General features: G+C 41.9%; 1 protein-coding gene across 3 annotated transcripts in view; it reads right to left on the bottom strand.

The window, feature by feature from the left end:
• LOC144495105 (uncharacterized) overlaps nucleotides 1-17,731 on the bottom strand; it is a 43,307-nt gene that overhangs the window by 24,353 nt on the left and 1,223 nt on the right. The window contains exons 2-5 of one of the 3 annotated variants that reach the window (XM_078214996.1): nucleotides 17,030-17,202; nucleotides 14,600-14,823; nucleotides 7,457-7,533; nucleotides 3,244-3,326 (exon numbers count right to left, since the gene is read on the bottom strand). In XM_078214996.1, coding sequence (XP_078071122.1) covers nucleotides 3,244-3,326; nucleotides 7,457-7,533; nucleotides 14,600-14,802 — 363 coding nt within the window. In that variant the 5' untranslated portion in view covers nucleotides 14,803-14,823; nucleotides 17,030-17,202. The remainder of the gene's footprint in view (nucleotides 1-3,243; nucleotides 3,327-7,456; nucleotides 7,534-14,599; nucleotides 14,824-17,029; nucleotides 17,203-17,731) is intronic. The other 2 variants (XM_078214995.1, XM_078214994.1) reach the window with 2 other exon arrangements.

Below are 17,731 nucleotides of genomic sequence, written 5' to 3'. Positions count from 1 at the left end.
CCCTTTCCAACACAGAGAGGTAGGCTGATTTTAAAAAAACTACATTCTGCACGGATTGAAAAATGCCACCGATATCTTTTTCCATTCCCAATAGTACCTTTCAATTCACTCTTACTTGCCACAGTAAAATCACACTGTATTGTTATGCACTCAAAATTCTCAACCACCCAATTTACTCAGATTAGTAAACTGTGACATTTCATCTATTTCCCAAAACTATACAGTTAGTGATCATGTTTAAAGGTATTTCAAATCATTTAAAAATCATTGCACTTATCCAATGAGTAACCTATGTTGAAAGTATGACACAGGGGGATGAAAATTTATTCCAGAATTTTCCAAGGCAAAATAATGAAAGGTTTCACTTAACCCTTCAAACAAGCACTTTCATTACCGTGGCAGCTTCTGAATAGGTTGAATCGGTTTGTCACACTGCTGTGGACTTTTTGAATCTCATTTTAATTGACTTTGCCCGGTAAGAGAGTTGCACACTTCTTATGACTATCTCCATAATTTAAAATATACAGCTGCATATCTACACACGACACCATACAGGACAAAGAGGCCTGGTACATTGGCACCCCATCTGAAAGCTTAAACATTAATTCCCTTCACTACTGAAGCAGAGTGGCAGTAGTGTGTACCATCTACAAGATGCACTAAGGTTCCTTTGAAAGCATCTTGCAAACCTTTACTATCTAGAAAAGCAAGGACAGCAGGCGCATGGGAATATCACCGCCTGCAAGTTCCACCCAAGCCATGCACAATCCTGATTGGAACAATGTAAATTTCTTCACTGTCTCTGGATCAAAATCTGTGACGCCTTCTAAAAGTGATGCAAGTGCTAAATGACGTGGACTACATTGGCTCAAGACCACCTTCTCAAGGGTAATCAAGGATAGGTAACATAGGCTCACCTTGCCAGAGACACCCATATCCTTTGAAAGAATAAAAAAAAGCCTGCTGCTCAGACCTGCAACTCCAAAGGAGAGAGGGAATCAGAAGAGAGAAGATCATATAGGCGGAGGATAAGCTTCCTCAGCAGGATAGTCTCAGGAGGCTTGGGGTTTCCTGTCAAGTGGCGGAAGACATTTATAGCCTGCTGGAATAAGACCTGTTGGCCACACTGCCCTCAACTTCTTTTCCAAATGCTTCCATGGAAATTAAAACCTCAACAAGCCTGATAAGATTTTTATTACTGTAGTTAAAAATAGCAGACAGTGAATTTTATTTGAACATTTTTCTATTAAATAAAATGTATTAGCTCACAAGGAAATGATTATGGTACTGGGCTACCAACCCAGGGGTTGAGAGTTTAATCCTACCATAATAAACTGTGAAATTAAATTTAATAAAGCATCTAATCTGGGCTAGTCCTAGAAAATATGTTACAGTAAAATTAGCTCTATCCTTATAAAATACCAACTGGTTCACTAATATTCTTTAGGAATTGGAAATTGCCATCACTTCCTGATATGGCCTATTCATGCCTCTGCTCTCATCCTAGTTTTTGACTTTTTTCATGGCCTTGATTCTCCCTAGCTCTTCAATCTCAGTCAGCCCTCTGAGATCTCTGTGCTCCTCCAATTCTTGCCTCTTATCCATCCTGGATTTTAATCATGCCACTTCGGCCTCCATGCCTTCAGATGCCTAGGCCCTAAACTCTGCAATGTCTTCCCTAAATCTCTCTGCCGATCTATTCTCCATTAAGGCCTCCCTTAAAACCTACCTCTTTGACCAAGCTGTTGGCCTTTTGTCTTAACATGCTCTTTTGTAATTCAGCATCAAATTTTTGTTCAATTGTGTTCCTACAAAATTGCCTTGGGCCATTTTACTAAGATTTATAAGTCATCTTTAACAAAGTTGTTGCAGTCTTCACTATGTGGTTATCTCTCAATAGTGGTCTGGTAAGCCACTTCATGTAGGTAAAGGCATACTGCCACCATCTGAAGGCAAGTGGCATGGGCATTAATCATGGCCTTGTCTGTCACAAACCTTACCTCTCATCATTTGATGCCAATTGATGTGAATCGCCCTTATTAGGGACATCACTACACAATGATGAAACAATTTCTCAGATAGTTCCACATAATCTACAAGTGAGGGATGGTGGGTGCTCAGCTCCTAGGCTCACCAACACTCACCTTACACCAGTAGTTAGAAGGCAGACGAGCAACACCAGGGCAATTATGGATATCTGCTCCATGTTATGCAAGGTTTTGTGGCTGGTCAGCAGCTCCTATGACAACATTGCTAAGACGATCACTCTCAAAAATGAGGAATTGAAGTCATGGGCCAAGAAAGGCCTCGCCTCAGAGAGCTACCAACCAATCTGATTAGCCAGTAGCACTCTAGTTCTTGCAGTGCTAGGACAGGACTGCAAACAGTCCCCAAGGCACAAGTGTCCAGGACCAGGTAAATTGTGGTGGGAGAGGGCCTCAGGACAAGGTGCAAAGGTGAGGCCCAGGCAGAAGGGAGGGTTGGTAGAGATAGAGGTAGGACCAACGTTAATAGGAAGTCGCTGATAGAGGAGCACTGCTTTCCCAAACTCCTCCCCACCTTCCTGCACGAGGCCAGAACAGGATTACTATTTTGGGCTTCACCCCTACCCTGAACTTTTCCTGTCAATCTGAAAATTGATGGTTGGTGAGAAACAGCCCTAAGTGGTCAATAATTATCCATTCAGTCCCCCAGTTGGGGCAACAGTGGGCAGGCTGGCCTAGGCATTGCTTGTCCCAGCATAGAATTACAGTGAGGTCAGGGCAGATATGAACCCACAGGAAGGCTATTCGAGAAATTTTATGGCCGCCTCTGTCTACAAACTCATCGGCGTAGGATCGTAAAATTCTGCCCAAGAGCTCATGTCTCATCATTCTAAATTGCACCACATTATCCCTGGTGTCTGTGGTTTATTAAATAATGGATACCCTAGAGCGAGATAAAGACAGATTGAATTTTTCTCCCCTAATCGACTATCAGGTGCTAAAATTTTAAATAACTGAAGGAAACTAAATGATTTATTTAGCTTGCATCTGTTCATTTCGGTATTTGAATTTTATTTTAAAGAGTAGCACTTAATGAGAATATATAAATGCACCTTTCACCCCCTAATGGAACACCACAGATGTACAAAGGAAACGCAACTATGCTTGTTAGATGCCCCAGTACATTGTATTCTCAGCAAAGATCAGGATGTAATCTAATACAAGAAAAAGCATTCAGAACACACAGATAAATACTTACCCCACCGCCCACAGGGATCTTATCCACTAAGGATTTTGCCTTCAGATGCTTTTCCTGTAAAAGCCTTTGTTTCTGTTGAAGACCTAGTTCATCAAATATGCAAAATAAAAGACTTTCAGTTTTATTCTGTATGCTGCAATCTTGCAAGTGCAACCGATAGCTTTTATAAGAAGTTTGACAGTTTTAAAGTATTACATACTAATTTTGCTGAAATCGAGAAAAGTTCAGGTTTGTTATGCCTCAGACAGTTCCGTTTTAACACTGGTATTAACTGGCTTTCACGGATTTAGCATGAATAAAACAGCAAGAGAGGCCATAATTGCTAGTTTCTTGTAGGAAAGTCATCAGCAGATGAAACGTGGGCCAATAAGAAAGAGTAGACCATTTGAGAAATTTATAAAATATGCTCAACTGTAACATGTAACAACTGAAGTTGATGCCAAACATGTACTTCTCTGACTCTCAACTGCAGTTAGTAGTCTAAAGGTCAAATCCCTGTTCTATCGATAGCGGATATCCAACTTTCTAATGAGCTGCCGCTGTATTCATTGGTTCTGGTTCTGCTCAACTTATAATGAAGGACCGCACAAAATGGAAGTTAAGAGGCAGCCTGATATAGCACCGCCATCTCAAAACCAGCCTCGAAATATAAAGACAAAGAGACTTTTCAATCCATAACTAAGGATACTGCCAGATATTTAAATAATTGTTTGGATTCCCTTCCAATCGCCGTTCACAATTGCACCGTTCTCTCAACAACACAACAACTCTGGTTGAAATACTTCATTCAATTTGCATCTGTAGTGAGCTTTTATGGTAGGACATCCAATCCGTGGGCTATACAGTTGCGTACCACAAGCTACTTGAGAGGGCACATATACGTTTTAAATCCATGTTTTACTATTTTGCATGCATATCATGTTACATCAACTGATTTGATAATTTAGCATTTTTATTTAGATTTATCCGCCAATGAGGTAACAGCATCAGGAAAAATACTTTCCAAACAGGGCAAACCACTAAAAAAAAACCAAAATGTGACATAGTTGCCTTTGACAGCCAGATTGCTCAGATATAGGGGCAACTCAGGTCAACCTGTGACAGTTTGGCCTGTTAATTGTATGCAGAGTAGACAAGAAGTAGGATTTTGTGCTCCTATAAAAATGAACACACTGGAACTTTGGGGATTGACTTAGGACATGCATACTTGCAAAGTGTAACTCTGCAACCAAATGCTTATAGTGTGTAAAGATTGGCAACAATTCTATCTTTCATCAACTAGCTTTCTGGATTAGAATGGTCATTGTTCAATGGTGAGGAGAGGTAATGCTGCTGATTCTGCTGCTGCCAGTGTAAGCTGGAGCCCGAACGTGCCTGGAGAAGGATTGTGCCAGGCTCGTTCCTGCTGCCCCGGGTGATCACATCTCCCCACCACCAGCAAGATCACTACCGGAGACTAGAAAACGCACTCTGCAGCTATCTACCTAAGCCTGGCTTCGAGTAGGTGACCCTGTCCCCGAAACATTTTCACCTTCCTTCCTATCTTTTGCTTATTATATCTGATTGGCAAGCAACACAACCTTTGGTCTTCGTACTCAGTACTGTTTATGTTTTAGAATTGCATTGAAGACATGAAGCCAATTTCCCTTCATTATCTAAAGGGAGGGATTTTTCTCTTCTTATTGCCCTTCCATGCAAATGAAGGCTATCATCAAAAACATCAGGCTTGACACTTGAGTTGAGTGTAACTCACATAACTACAACGGTGACTCTGTGGCAGGGTCTGCAAGGACATGCATGGGAACGGCTGCCACTTATGTTAATGACTAAAATGCATTGAGGTAAAAAGCTGCACTCACCCCAACGTGACATTAGAGGCATGCCTCCAGACCACGGCTGGGGTTGTCAGCCCTTCAGCCATTGTAGCTGCCTTAAACGTATGGTAAGGCCGTATTCTTTCTGAAGACCAAGTAGGTGGAGCACCTTGCCTTCAAGAGGAGGATCATGGTGGATGGGACTTGCCTTCCGATGTACTCTATAGAGGCCACTGTCCTGCCGATTATGCCTCAACGGCTCAGCGCCTTAGCTAGGGTGAACTGTTCCTCAAACATCTTCATCAACAGGGGGGTGTATTGATCCCACTCAACTCCCATATCTTTGCCTCCTGTCACCATGTCTTTGCATAGAGGGCACAAATATGACATTTGGCATTCAATACTTGGGGAGGGGGTTGGTGTTTGCTGTCTCCCGTATCTTCCAGACATCTGGTGGCATCCAATACCATGCCAGCAAGGAGATGGGACAGGTACAAAAACTGTCCAATCTCATGGGCCTCCAGAGCAACCCAGTCAGCCGAGGCTAGTGCCGCCACCTCGCTCTCTCTCTACTCTCATTCCGGTGTCCAAACGCTCAGAACCTTGAGCTTAGCTCCTTGGCGCATGTGATCCCTTTCTGCAAGTGATCCCATGTGTGACTCTGTGTGAGTGAGACACAGGTGTTCATTTGGCAAAGCATACACATACCATATAACTAGAGTGCAGGAGCGAGCGAGAGAGCATGCACACGAGAGAGAGGAGTTGGGTGGAGTGGTGCCTGAGACATTGACAGAAAGAGGTCTCTCTCCATGTCAGAGGTAGGGCCAACTGGGCTGCAGGCAGCTCAGTTGCTAATGGGAATACCCAGGAGGCCGACTATGGCTTGGTGTATAGCACCAGGTTTAAGGTGAGAGGGGAGAGATACAAAAGAGTCCAGAGGGGCAATTGTTTCACACAGAGGGTGGTGAGTGTCTGAAACAAGCTGCCAGAGGTAGTAGTAAAGGCAGTACAATTTTATCTTTTAAAAAGCATCTGGACAGTTACATGAGTAAGATGGCTCTCGAGGGATATGGGACAAACGTGGGCAATTGGGACTGGCTTAGTCATTTTTAAAAAAAGGGCGGCATGGACAAGTTGGGCCGGAGGGCCTGTTTCCATGCTGTAAATCTCCATGACTCTTTGACCAGGGATAATCTGCGGTTACATCTGTCTACTCTGCTATAAAGGACCATCGGCATGAACAAGGACATGAGCCAACTCAACCTGTGCAGATGAAAGCTTTCCTCACTGGGCTGCTGAGAATGGAGGATCATTAATGACTGCTACCTCCCCACTATAGGGTGTTGATGGTAGATTCACTAGACTGTCATAATGAAGACAACCAATACCAGCCTCAACATCAACTGGAGCAGAAAATTCTCATTTTTCACATCTTAAGAGGGGAGGTGGGTGGAAGGTGAGGAGGACGCTGTGTGGTTCCTGCAGGGAATATATATTGTTCCAGGAGACAATCCTTAGTGGCTCCTTGAGCGGCCAGAAATGTCTACTTGTGTCATCTCAACTCCAGTTCAGGCTGGGTCAAAGAGCCTGAGCCAGGCCACTTACTTCATCTCATTCTCTGGCTGGGCGACATACTGCTTCACCCGGTGAATGCAAAAAAATAACCAGCACACAGTGGGCTCACTCCTTTGGTTAACTCCAATCTTTCTTACCTCCAATGACAGCACTGTGGGCAATGATTTTAACTGTACCCTTGAGGTGAGGGGTTGCTCAGATACCCCATGCAGCCAGGCGGCAATGAAAAATGAGGGACCTGGTTAGGTCCGATGACTTGGTGGATGTCTGGCAACATAGGAACACTGGAGCAGTAGACCATTCAGCCCAACAAGCCTGCTTCACCATTCAATACAATCATGGCTTATCATCCACTTCAATGCATTTTTCCTACACTATCTTCATATCCCATTATATCATTGATATTTAGAAATCTGTCAATCTCTGCTTTAAACATATTTTAAACTTTAAACTTCCACTCTCGAGGTAGAGAATTCCAAACATTCACAAGGCTCTGAGTAAAGAAATTGCTCCATATCTTGGTCCTACTTCAATGTGACTGGTTAACCAAAGTTTTTAATTTTTGTTGGTGTGTCAGTAGGCACTTAGTTCTTCTTTATTGGCAACTTTCTGGTTGGATCAAAAGTGATATAAAAAGGAACAGACTAATACTGTGGAAGTTGGATATTTGTGTTGTGGATCTCTTTAAATAAATGCTTTTAAAGTGTGTAAAAACTGGCTCCAGTGCCATATCCTTCACCACTTGGCTTTCTGGAATATAACAAGGTCACTCCAGCTTTATGATATTTCATTTGAAGTAGTCGGATTTTATCAAACCAACTCACCTGGTGTCATTCTAAGCATCTCAAGATTTGGGCTGACTGGTTTTTCTGACTTTCTTTGGTTGTTTTCAACACTAGATCTGTACAACATAAAACATTTTTTTTTTAAATACAGGGGAAGCTAAAGAAGTATTTTTTCCTGTCCTGAAGATACCAGGACTTTAACCTTTATTGGCAACAGAAAGACGGCGGTTATGGATTGGCTGCTTACTTTACATCTCCTTTCAATAAGTGACTGATGCATTCCCATCAATTTCCTACCATCGGAAGTTAAAATCACTCTTACTGACTCTTATTGGGTCACTTAAAGGACATAGGCTGCCTTAAGTGGCTATTCTTTACTGTGAGCTAAGACAGTGACAGGTGGTACCACTGCCAAAACCAAACCTGCTGTCACCCCATTCACTTTTGGAGTGGGTGCTTTGTGTGTATACACACCAATCCAGAGTGCAAACCCTTGCTGATTTTCCCACCTTTCCCTGCCCAACACAATAGCAATCCGACTATTGACCAAACTGAGATGGACCAGCTCTGCAAAATTCAGAAATTAACCTCCATACTTACTGTTGCCTATGACTTAATTCCACATCAAACAGCACATTTAGTCACTGAACTAGTTCCACATCAAATAGCACATTTAGTCATTGAACTAGTTCCACATCAAACAGCACATTTAGTCATTGAACTAGTTCCACATCAAACAGCACATTTAGTCATTGAACTAGTTCCACATCAAACAGCACATTTAGTCATTGGACTGTCAGGGAGCCCAACAACATATTTACAGAGGTTTCTACCATCTCTTATAATGTATTAACAGATAAATATTTTCATCGTGAAGAATTAAAGCGAATTTTTAACAACAGTAGAATACCATTTTAAAATATTCTCAAGATCAAATGAATGCCATGATTTCCTTGGCATGCAAAACACTCTGCAGACAATACTGGAGTGAGATTTCCCAAGTGCTGAGACATTGCAGTGACATCTGAGCAACACCAGGAAAAAAAGTGAAGGTCATGGGAAAAATCAGAATGTCTGCTATCAATTGGGGCAACACGGTCGCACAATGGTTAGCACTGCTGCATCACAGCGCCAGGGACCCGGGTTTGATTCCCGGCTTGGGTCACTGTCTGTGTGCAGTTTGCACATTCTCCCCGTGTCTGCGTGGGTTCCTCCGGGTGCTCTGGTTTCCTCCCACAGTCCAAAGATGTGCAGGTTAGGTGAATTGGTCATGCTAAATCCTCCCTCAGTGTACCCGAACAGGTGTCGGAGTGTGGCGACAAGGGGATTTTCACAGTAACTTCATTGCAGTGTGAATGCAAACCAACTTGTGATTAATAAATAAACTTTAACTTTTATTCAAGAAACAATAGGACTCAGGAGACAAAAAGTGCATTTTCCACACTCAGTGGGCATGCTGACACACAAGGACAATTTTGCACTTTAAGTACAATATGGAACTAGCTCAAAATGTTGGCTTCTTCACCCCTAGAACAATAACTCAAGTGGAATTTTTTTTTTCTTCATTCTTTCATGGGATGTGGGCACCACTGGCAAGACCAGCATTTGTTACCCAATCGCCCTTCAACTGAATGGCTTGCTTGGCTATTTCAGAGGCCAGTTAAGAGTCCCATTGCTGTGTGTATGGAATTACGATAGATCATACCAGGTAAGGATGACAGATTTCCTTCCCCAAAGAACAGAAGTGAACAAGATGGGTTTTAACAATGACCTATGATGGCCACCATTAGTAAGACTCATTTCTAAATTCAATTAATAAATCTGAAATTAAATTTCACCAGCAGCAGTGGTAGGATTTGAACCTGTGTCCCCAGAGCATTAACTTGGACTTCTGGGTTACTAGTCCAAGGGCATTTCAACTTCCCCTACTCCCTCCAATTAGTCCATTCCCCTTGACCAGTAATTTATGCAAACCTAACTTCCATCATCATCTTCTTTTCCATATAAAATAAAGGAATTAATTATCCTCAGCAATAAAAATACACAGACATACGTAGAAAATAACAGTAGGCCATTCGGCTTTTTGAGCCAGCTCCAACTTTCATTAAGATCAGAAAATGCAATACCCATGTCTTGCCTTCCCCCCATATCCCTTGATCCATTTACCCACAAGAGCTATACCTAAATCCTTTGTTAAATTACACAACGTTTTGACCTCAACTACTTTCTGTGCTAGTGGATTCCACAGATTCGCCGCTCTGTGGGTGAAGGAATTTCTTCTAACCTAAAAGCTTTACCCCTTATCCTCAAACTTCTAGACTCCCCCACCATTGGGAACATTCTTTCTGAATCTACCCTGCCTAACCCTGTTAGAATTTTATAAATTCCTATGAGACCCTCTCTCACTCATCTAAACTCCAGTGAACATAATCCTTTCCGACTTATCTCTCCTCATATGGCTGTCCTGCCGTCCCAGGAATCAGCCGAGTAAAACTTTGCTGCACTCCCTCTTTAGCAAGAACATCCTTTCTCAGATAAGGACACCAACTGCATGCAATACTCCAGGTGTGGCCTCACCAACTCCCTGTGCAATTGCAGTAAAACATCCCTATATTCAAATCCTCCCGCTATGAAGGCCAACATACCATTTGCCTTCTTTACTGCCTGCTGTACCTGTGCACTTACTTTCAGTGACTGATACATGAGAATACCATGGTCTCGCTGAGTATCCACCTCTCTCAATTTATACCCATTCAAATAATAATCTGCCTTCCTATTTTTGCTACCAGGATAACCTCACATTTATCCACATTATACTGAATCTACCATGCATATGCCCACTCACAGCCTGTCCAAATCACGCTGAAGCATGTCTGTATCCTCCTCATAGCTCATCCTCCCACCCAACTTTGTATCATCTGAAAAATTTAAGATAATACATTTTGTTCCCTTGTCCAAATCATTAAGATGTAATGTGAACAGTTGGGGTCCTAGCACAGATCTCTTTGATACTCGACTAGTCAATGCCTGCCAATCAGAAAAAGACCCATTTATTCCAACATTTTGTTTCCTGTCTGCTAACCAGCTTTCTATCGATCTAAAGACACTACCGGCAATCCCATGCGCTTTAACTTTACATAGTAATCTGCTATGAGACACCTTGTTGAAAGCCTTCTGAAAGTCTGAATACACCGCATCTACCGGTTCTCCTTGGTCAACTCTACTAGTTACATCAAAGAACTCCAGTAGATTTGTCAAGCATGATTTCCTTTTCATAAATCCATGTTAACTTTGTCTGATTATACCACCGCTTTCCAAATGCTATGAAATCCTTGATAATGGACTCTAGAAGCTTCCTTACTACCAATGGTAGGCTCACTGGTTTATAATACCCTGTTTTCTCTCTACTTCTCTTTTCGAATAGCGGGCTTACATTAGCTACCCTTCAACCTGTAGAAACTGTTCCAGAGTCCAAAGTATTTTGGAAAATGACCACCAATGGATCTACTATTTCCAGAGCCACTTCATTAAGTACTTTGGGATGAAGATTCAGGACCTGGAGATCCACCTTCAATCCCATTAATTTCCCAAAACTATTTCTCTATTAATACTGATTTCCTTCAGCTCCTCACTAAAACTTGGTGTTTCTCTGAACGTCCGACACATTGCTTCTATCTTCACAAAGGAAGACGTGAATAAAGTATGAATTTAGTTCCTCAGCCATTTCTTTGTTCCTCGTCGAATTCCACCATTTCTGATCGTAAGGGGCCTACATTTGTTTTTGTCACTCTTTTTCTCTTTACGTACCTATGAAACTTTTATAGTCAGCTTTTGTGTTCCCTGCTAGCTTACTTTCATTCTCTATTTTCCCCTTCTTAGTCAATCCCTTGGTCCACCTTTGCTGGATTTTAAATTGTTCCCAATCCTCAGGTTTTCCTTGTCAATTTGTATGCTTCTTCTTTGAATCTAATATGATCTCTAATTTCCCTTGTAAATTAGAGATAATATTCCTACATTCCCATATAGGAATAAACAACATTTGGAACACACCTATTCATTCCTTGAATGCGTGCCAATGTCTGTCCACTGTCCTTCCTTCATCATAGTCAACTCATGCCTCATACCATCATAGTTACCTTTATTGAGATTCAGGACCCTGATTTCAGAATCAACTACCCTCACTATCCACCTTGTTAAAGAATTCTATCATATTATGATCACTCATTAGATTTGTCTGTGCACACGTAACCTAGTAGCCAGCATGGAGCCAAAAGGGGAAGATCTTCATGCAACTGTGAAAGTCCTGATGACTTAATGTCTCTGAGCTTCAAAAACGTATTTGGAGAAGATCCACATAAAAGGGGTTAATTAAACTCAAAACAGAGATTCAGGAAGGTTTTTGGGAACTGTTAACTGGCTGAAAGGCAGAAAAGAATGAGTACTCATTAGAAGTGGTTTTGAGGAGAGTGGTGAGGGGGGGGAAGAGGAGGTAGTACTGAATGGGCATCTCTGTGCTTATTTATTTTTAAATTACTTAATTCTTAAAGCTACAAAGCCAATACTAGTGGACAGGATAAGGCCTTAATCCATCTCCTTGCTTGCTCCAAAATACAATTCAAATTGAATCCAATTCATGGTCTCCCCAAAAGAGACAAACAAGATCCAAGTTGAAAAGAGAAGGCACAGCACCTGATCTTGGGCTTGATCTTAGCCAAAATTGGATCGACCAATTAACATAAATGACCCCTCCATGCAAATGTTCAAATTTGCAGATGGCACCAAAATAGGGCAGTAGATTCAGGGAAGCAGCTCATAATTAGACTGAGTTGGACAAAATGTGAATATGGACAGAAAATTGACAGGTGAATTATCACACAAACAAATGGAAAATGCACATGGAAAGTTTAGAAAAAAAAGGATGATGGCAAAATAGCTACAGGTGAAGCTGAAAGAGGGGTCTCAGTAGATTCAATATTAAATATACCCAATCAATGCAAAGCAGTAATCAGAAAACCCAATACTGAACTTGTGAACGAAATAGCATACAAATGGAGTAAGGTTTGATCAAACTGCATAAAGAGTTCTAGTTAGATTACATTGCGAGTACTGTCTTGCTCTGGTTGCCAAAACATCCAAGCACTGGAGGTAAAGGTTTGAATTACAAGGGAAGAATAGAGAAACTTGGACCATGTATGAAGCCTGAAAAGAAAGCATCCAATGGGGTGATCTTACTGAGATCACCAAGATGCCTAAAGGAACAGAATACTGTAGGCAATGTTAAAATGACACTTCTCTGCAACACTCAGAGTGCTGCATTGTCAAAGACTGATTCCTGGGATGGCAGGATTGTCATATGAAGGAGATTGGGTTCACGAGACCTGTATTCACTGAACTTTAGAAGAATGAGAAGGAATCTCATTGAAATGCATAAAGTTATGGCAGGGTTGGACAGACTGGAGGGAGGGATGATGTTTCCTCTGACTAAGTGGGGAGGACTTCTAGAACAAGGCATTACAGTCTCAGGATTGGTGTAGGAAATTTAGGATTGAGATGAGGAGAAACCTCCACACTCAGAGGTGGACATTAGCTGATGCATGATAGGATGGATGGGATAGATTAGATAGATAACAGCATGAAAACAGGCCCTTTGGCCCAACTTGTCCATGCCGCCCTTTTTTTTAAACCCCTAAGCTAATCCCAATTGCCCGCATTTGGCCCATATTCCTCAATAGCCATCTTACTCATATAACTATCTAAAAGCTTTTTAAAAGACAAAATTGTACCCGCCTCTACTGCTACCTCTGGCAGCTTGTTCCAGACGCTCACTGCCCTGTGTGTGAAAAAATTGCCCCTCTGGACCCTTTTATATCTAGCCCCTCTCACCTTAAACCTATGCCCTCTAGTTTTAGACTCTCCTACCTTTGGGAAAAGATATTGACTCTCAAGCGGATCAATGTCCTCATTATTTTATAGACCTCTATAAGGTCACCCCTCAGCCTCCTACGCTCCAGAGAAAAAAGTCCTAGTCTATCCAGCCTCTCTTTATAACTCAAACCATCAAGTCCCGGTAGCATCCTAGTAAATCTTTTCTGAACTCTTTCTAGTTTAATAATATCCTTTCTATAATAGTGCCCAGAACTGTACACAGTATTCCAAGTGTGGCCTTACCAATGTCTTGTACAACTTCAACAAGACGTCCCAACTCCTGGATTCAATGTTCTGACCAATGAGACCAAGCATGCCGAATGCCTTCTTCACCACTCTGTCCATCTGTGACTCCACTTTCAATGAGCTATGAACCTGTACCCCTAGATCTCTTTGTTCTGTAACTTTCCCCAAAGCCCTGCCATTAACTGAGTAAATCCTGCCCTGGTTCAATCTACCAAAATGCATCACCTCGCATTTATCTAAATTAAACTCCATCTGCCATTCGTCAGCCCACTGGCCCAATTGATCAAGATCCCGTTGTAATCAGAGATAACTTTCTTCACTGTCCACTATGTCACCAGTCTTGGTGTCATCTGCAAACTTATTAACCATGCCTCCTAAATTCTCATCCAAATCATTAACATAAGTGACAAATAACAATGGACCCAACACCGATCCGAGGCACACCACTGATCACAGGTCTCCAATTTGAAAAACATCCCTCTACAACCACCTTCTGTCATGAAGCCAATTTTGTATCCATTTGGCTTTCTCATCCTGGATCCTGAGAGATTTAATCTTATGCAACAACCTACCATGCAGTACCTTGTCAAAGGCCTTGCTGAAGTCCAAGTGGACAACATCAACTGCACTGCCCTCATCTACCACTTTGGTTACTCCTTCAAAAAACGCAATCAAATTTGAGAGACATGATTTTCCACTCACAAAGCCATGCTGTCCCGAATCAGTCCTTGCGTCTCTAAATGCCTGTAGATCCTGTCTCTCAGAATACCTTCTAACAACTTACCCACTACAGATGTGAGGCTCACTGGCCTGTAGTTCCCAGGCTTTTCCTTGCAGCCCTTTTTAAGGATTCTCCTTTTGTCCACATTACAGTGACTGTACTTTAGAAGGTAACTCATTCTGTGAATTTCTGCTATGTTTTGGTGTGATATTTTATAAATGCAATTATTTACTATTTTGAGGTCAGTAAGACTGGACGCCTGCTTTTCAATAGTTACCCCCAGTACTTACATCAAATGATTCAGTGTGTTTGAAATTAGCGGCGTCACCAATCGCTGTCGTGTAATAAAAGCTGTCCTGCTTTTCTCACCAGGTGTCTCCAGGTTTTCCCTCCTGAAGAGATTCTGAGATTGCATTTTGACTCCATGGCATGGTGTGCCACCTCCTTCTTGAAATTTGTTTGATCTAGGAGTAGGAGCCATCATTGGTGCCATTCACAGCTAACCTAGAAAAACCTAGAAAAACAAAGTAGATTGATACAAATCCCTGATTAAAAACTGAATTTTATGCACCGTTTGGCTGATGGTAATGGCGGTGTAAACCAGGCAATAAAAAATTTACAGCTGTACATACTGTTAATACTATCAGCAAGGTACTAATACTTCATTCATTTACAGGATGCGCATGTCACTGCCTAGGCCATCATTTATTGCCCATCCGGAATTGCTCATGAAAAGTTGGTAGTGAGTTGCCTTCAACTGCTGCAGTCCCTGTAGTGTAGGTGTATCCACAGTGCTGTTAGGTAGGGAGTTCCAGGATTTTGACCCAGCAGCGAAGGAACGACGATATATTTCCAAGTCAGGGTGTGGAGTGACTTGGAGGAAAGCTTCTCTGTGGCAGTGCTCCCATGTGTCTGCTTTCCTTGTCCTTCCAGTTGGCACTGGTCCCGAGTTTGGAAGGTGCTTCCTAAGGAGCCCTAGTGAGACTGAGCAGTGCATATTGTAGGTGGTACATACTGTTACTATTGTTTGTCGGTGGTGGGGGGAATTAATGTTTGTGAAGGGGCGCTAATCAAGCAAGCTGCTTTGTCCTGGATGTTGGCAACTTTACTTGTTGCTGGAGCTGCACCTATCCAGACAAACAGAAAATTATGAAGGATTTTGAATTTTTGTTGTGAAGAGCCATCCCATGGATGCAAGAACCTCTCACTAGGAGTAAGGAAGGGAAAACAGTTTCCACTGAGAAGGATCCAGATCGTATCCCATCACACTGACTGGTGCCTTGTAGATGGAGGGCAGGCTTTGGGGAGTCAGGGGGGGTGAGTTACTTGCTACAGGATTCCTAGCCTCTGAGCTGCTCTTGTAGTCACTATTTATATGGCTAGTCCAGTTCAGTTTCTTGTCAGTGGTAACCCCCAGGATGTTGATTGTGGGGGAATTCAACGATAGTAATGCCACTGAATGTCAATAGATGATGGTTAGATCCTGTCTTGTTGGAGATGGTCACTGCCTGGCACGTGTGGTGTGAATGTCACTTGCCAGCCCGAGCCTGGATATTATAAGGTCTTGCAACATTTAGACATAGTACCGGAGGAGTCATGAATGGTGCTAACATTGTGCAGTCATCAGTGAACATCCCCACTTCTGACCTTATGATGGGAGGAAGGTCATTGATGAAGCAGCCAAAGATGATTGGGCCTAGGACCCGGAGGAACGCCTGCAGTAACATCCTGGAGTGAGATGATTGATCTCCAACCACCACAACCATCTTCCTTTGTGCCAGGTATGACTATAACCAGCAGAGAGTTTTCCCCGATTCCCATCAACTCCAGTTTTGCTAGGGTGCCTGGATGTCACACTTGGTCAAATGTTGCCTCAATCTCAAGAACAGTCACTTTATCTCACCACTGGAATTCAAGTCTTTGTCGATGTTTGAATCAAGGCTGTAATGAGGTCAGCAGCTGAGTGATTCTGGCGGAACCCAAACGGAGCTTCAGTGAGCAGGTTGTTGCTGAGTAAGTGCCAGTTAATAATACTGTTGATGACCCCTTCCGTCATTTAACTGACGATGGAGAGTAGACTGATGCGGAGGTAATTGACCAGGTTGGATTTGTCCTGTTTTGTTTGTAAAGGACGTAACTGGACAATTTTCCACATTGTCAAGTTACATTTGCATCAAATAAGTTGACCATTATTGATGTGCTGATGCATGCGGGTTAATCTGTATGTATTTGCTGCACTGCTCACATTGAAGTATAAGGCAGTAGACATACAGTATAGAATGTGGTCATTTGGCACAGTGAAACTTCTGTTTGAATGATACTGTTGAACTTGCTTCAACAACCCTTTCAAGCTGTGCATTTTGGATATAACAACTCTAACTTCGTTGCAGTGTTAATGTAAGCCTACTTGTAAAAATAATAAATAAACTAAACATTAAACAATTCCTCTTCCCCCTTCTGATTTGTTTGCCAATTATCTTTCATCTGTGTTTTCTGGTCACTGAACCTTCTTAGTGGAAACTGTTTCCCCTTCCTTAATCCTAGAGAGAGGTTCTTGCATCCATGGGATGGCTCTTCACAACAAAAATTCAAAATCCTTCATAATTTTGAACTCCCTTTGTTAAACCTTCCTTTGACCTTCTCTGCCCTGGGCAAACAATCCCAACTTCATTAGACTTGGAAGGTGCAAGAATTGAAAAAATAATTAAAAGGCACTGTACCTGAAAACTGGGGTGGGTCTTTGCAACAGATGTAAAACGTATCCATAATGCCCACATCAGTGACACATGCCAGTACAAAGCTTTTCAAATTAAGTAAAACTCGCTATCACACCAAACAAACTCATTTTTATTTCCAAATTGTGGCAATGTCATAAGTACAGATATAGGAATTTCTGGGGGAAAAAAAAAGTCACACCAGTAACTATACTCCTTAAAGAAATAACTGTAATTATTCATGGAAAAATACAACATTTGCAAGAGAATAATCAGACATCCCCACAAAACGTTCCTTCAAGAAAAATGAAGTTTTTTAAAGCATTGCCTTTTAGCAACTTAGATCTTTGGAGACATACACAAAACAATTGCAACTTTCAAATCATGGTCTCATTTAAAACTCGAATTCCTACAGACAGACAATAAAGAAGAAAGCAACACCTCACTGTTTAGAGTATAAGAAATAGTTAGAATAGGCCACAAAATCTCTCAAAAGACAATTCTCTCAACCCAGGAATCAATCTAGTGAACCTTTGTTGCACCTCCTTCAAGATTAAAACTATCCATGCATAGTAAGATTACCTCACTCTTATAATCCAATAACCTTGCAATAAAGACCAACATACCATTTGCTTTTTCCAATGTCTTACTGTATCAGTACACTAACTTTGTGATTTGGGTACAAGGACAGCCTACTCCCTCTGAATA

Source organism: Mustelus asterias, chromosome 6 (assembly GCF_964213995.1).
Source record: "Mustelus asterias chromosome 6, sMusAst1.hap1.1, whole genome shotgun sequence".
In the NCBI taxonomy this organism is placed as follows: Eukaryota; Metazoa; Chordata; class Chondrichthyes; order Carcharhiniformes; family Triakidae; genus Mustelus; species Mustelus asterias.
The sequence above is the reverse complement of the archived record's forward strand: the minus strand, read 5'-3'. Positions and strand labels throughout refer to the sequence as shown.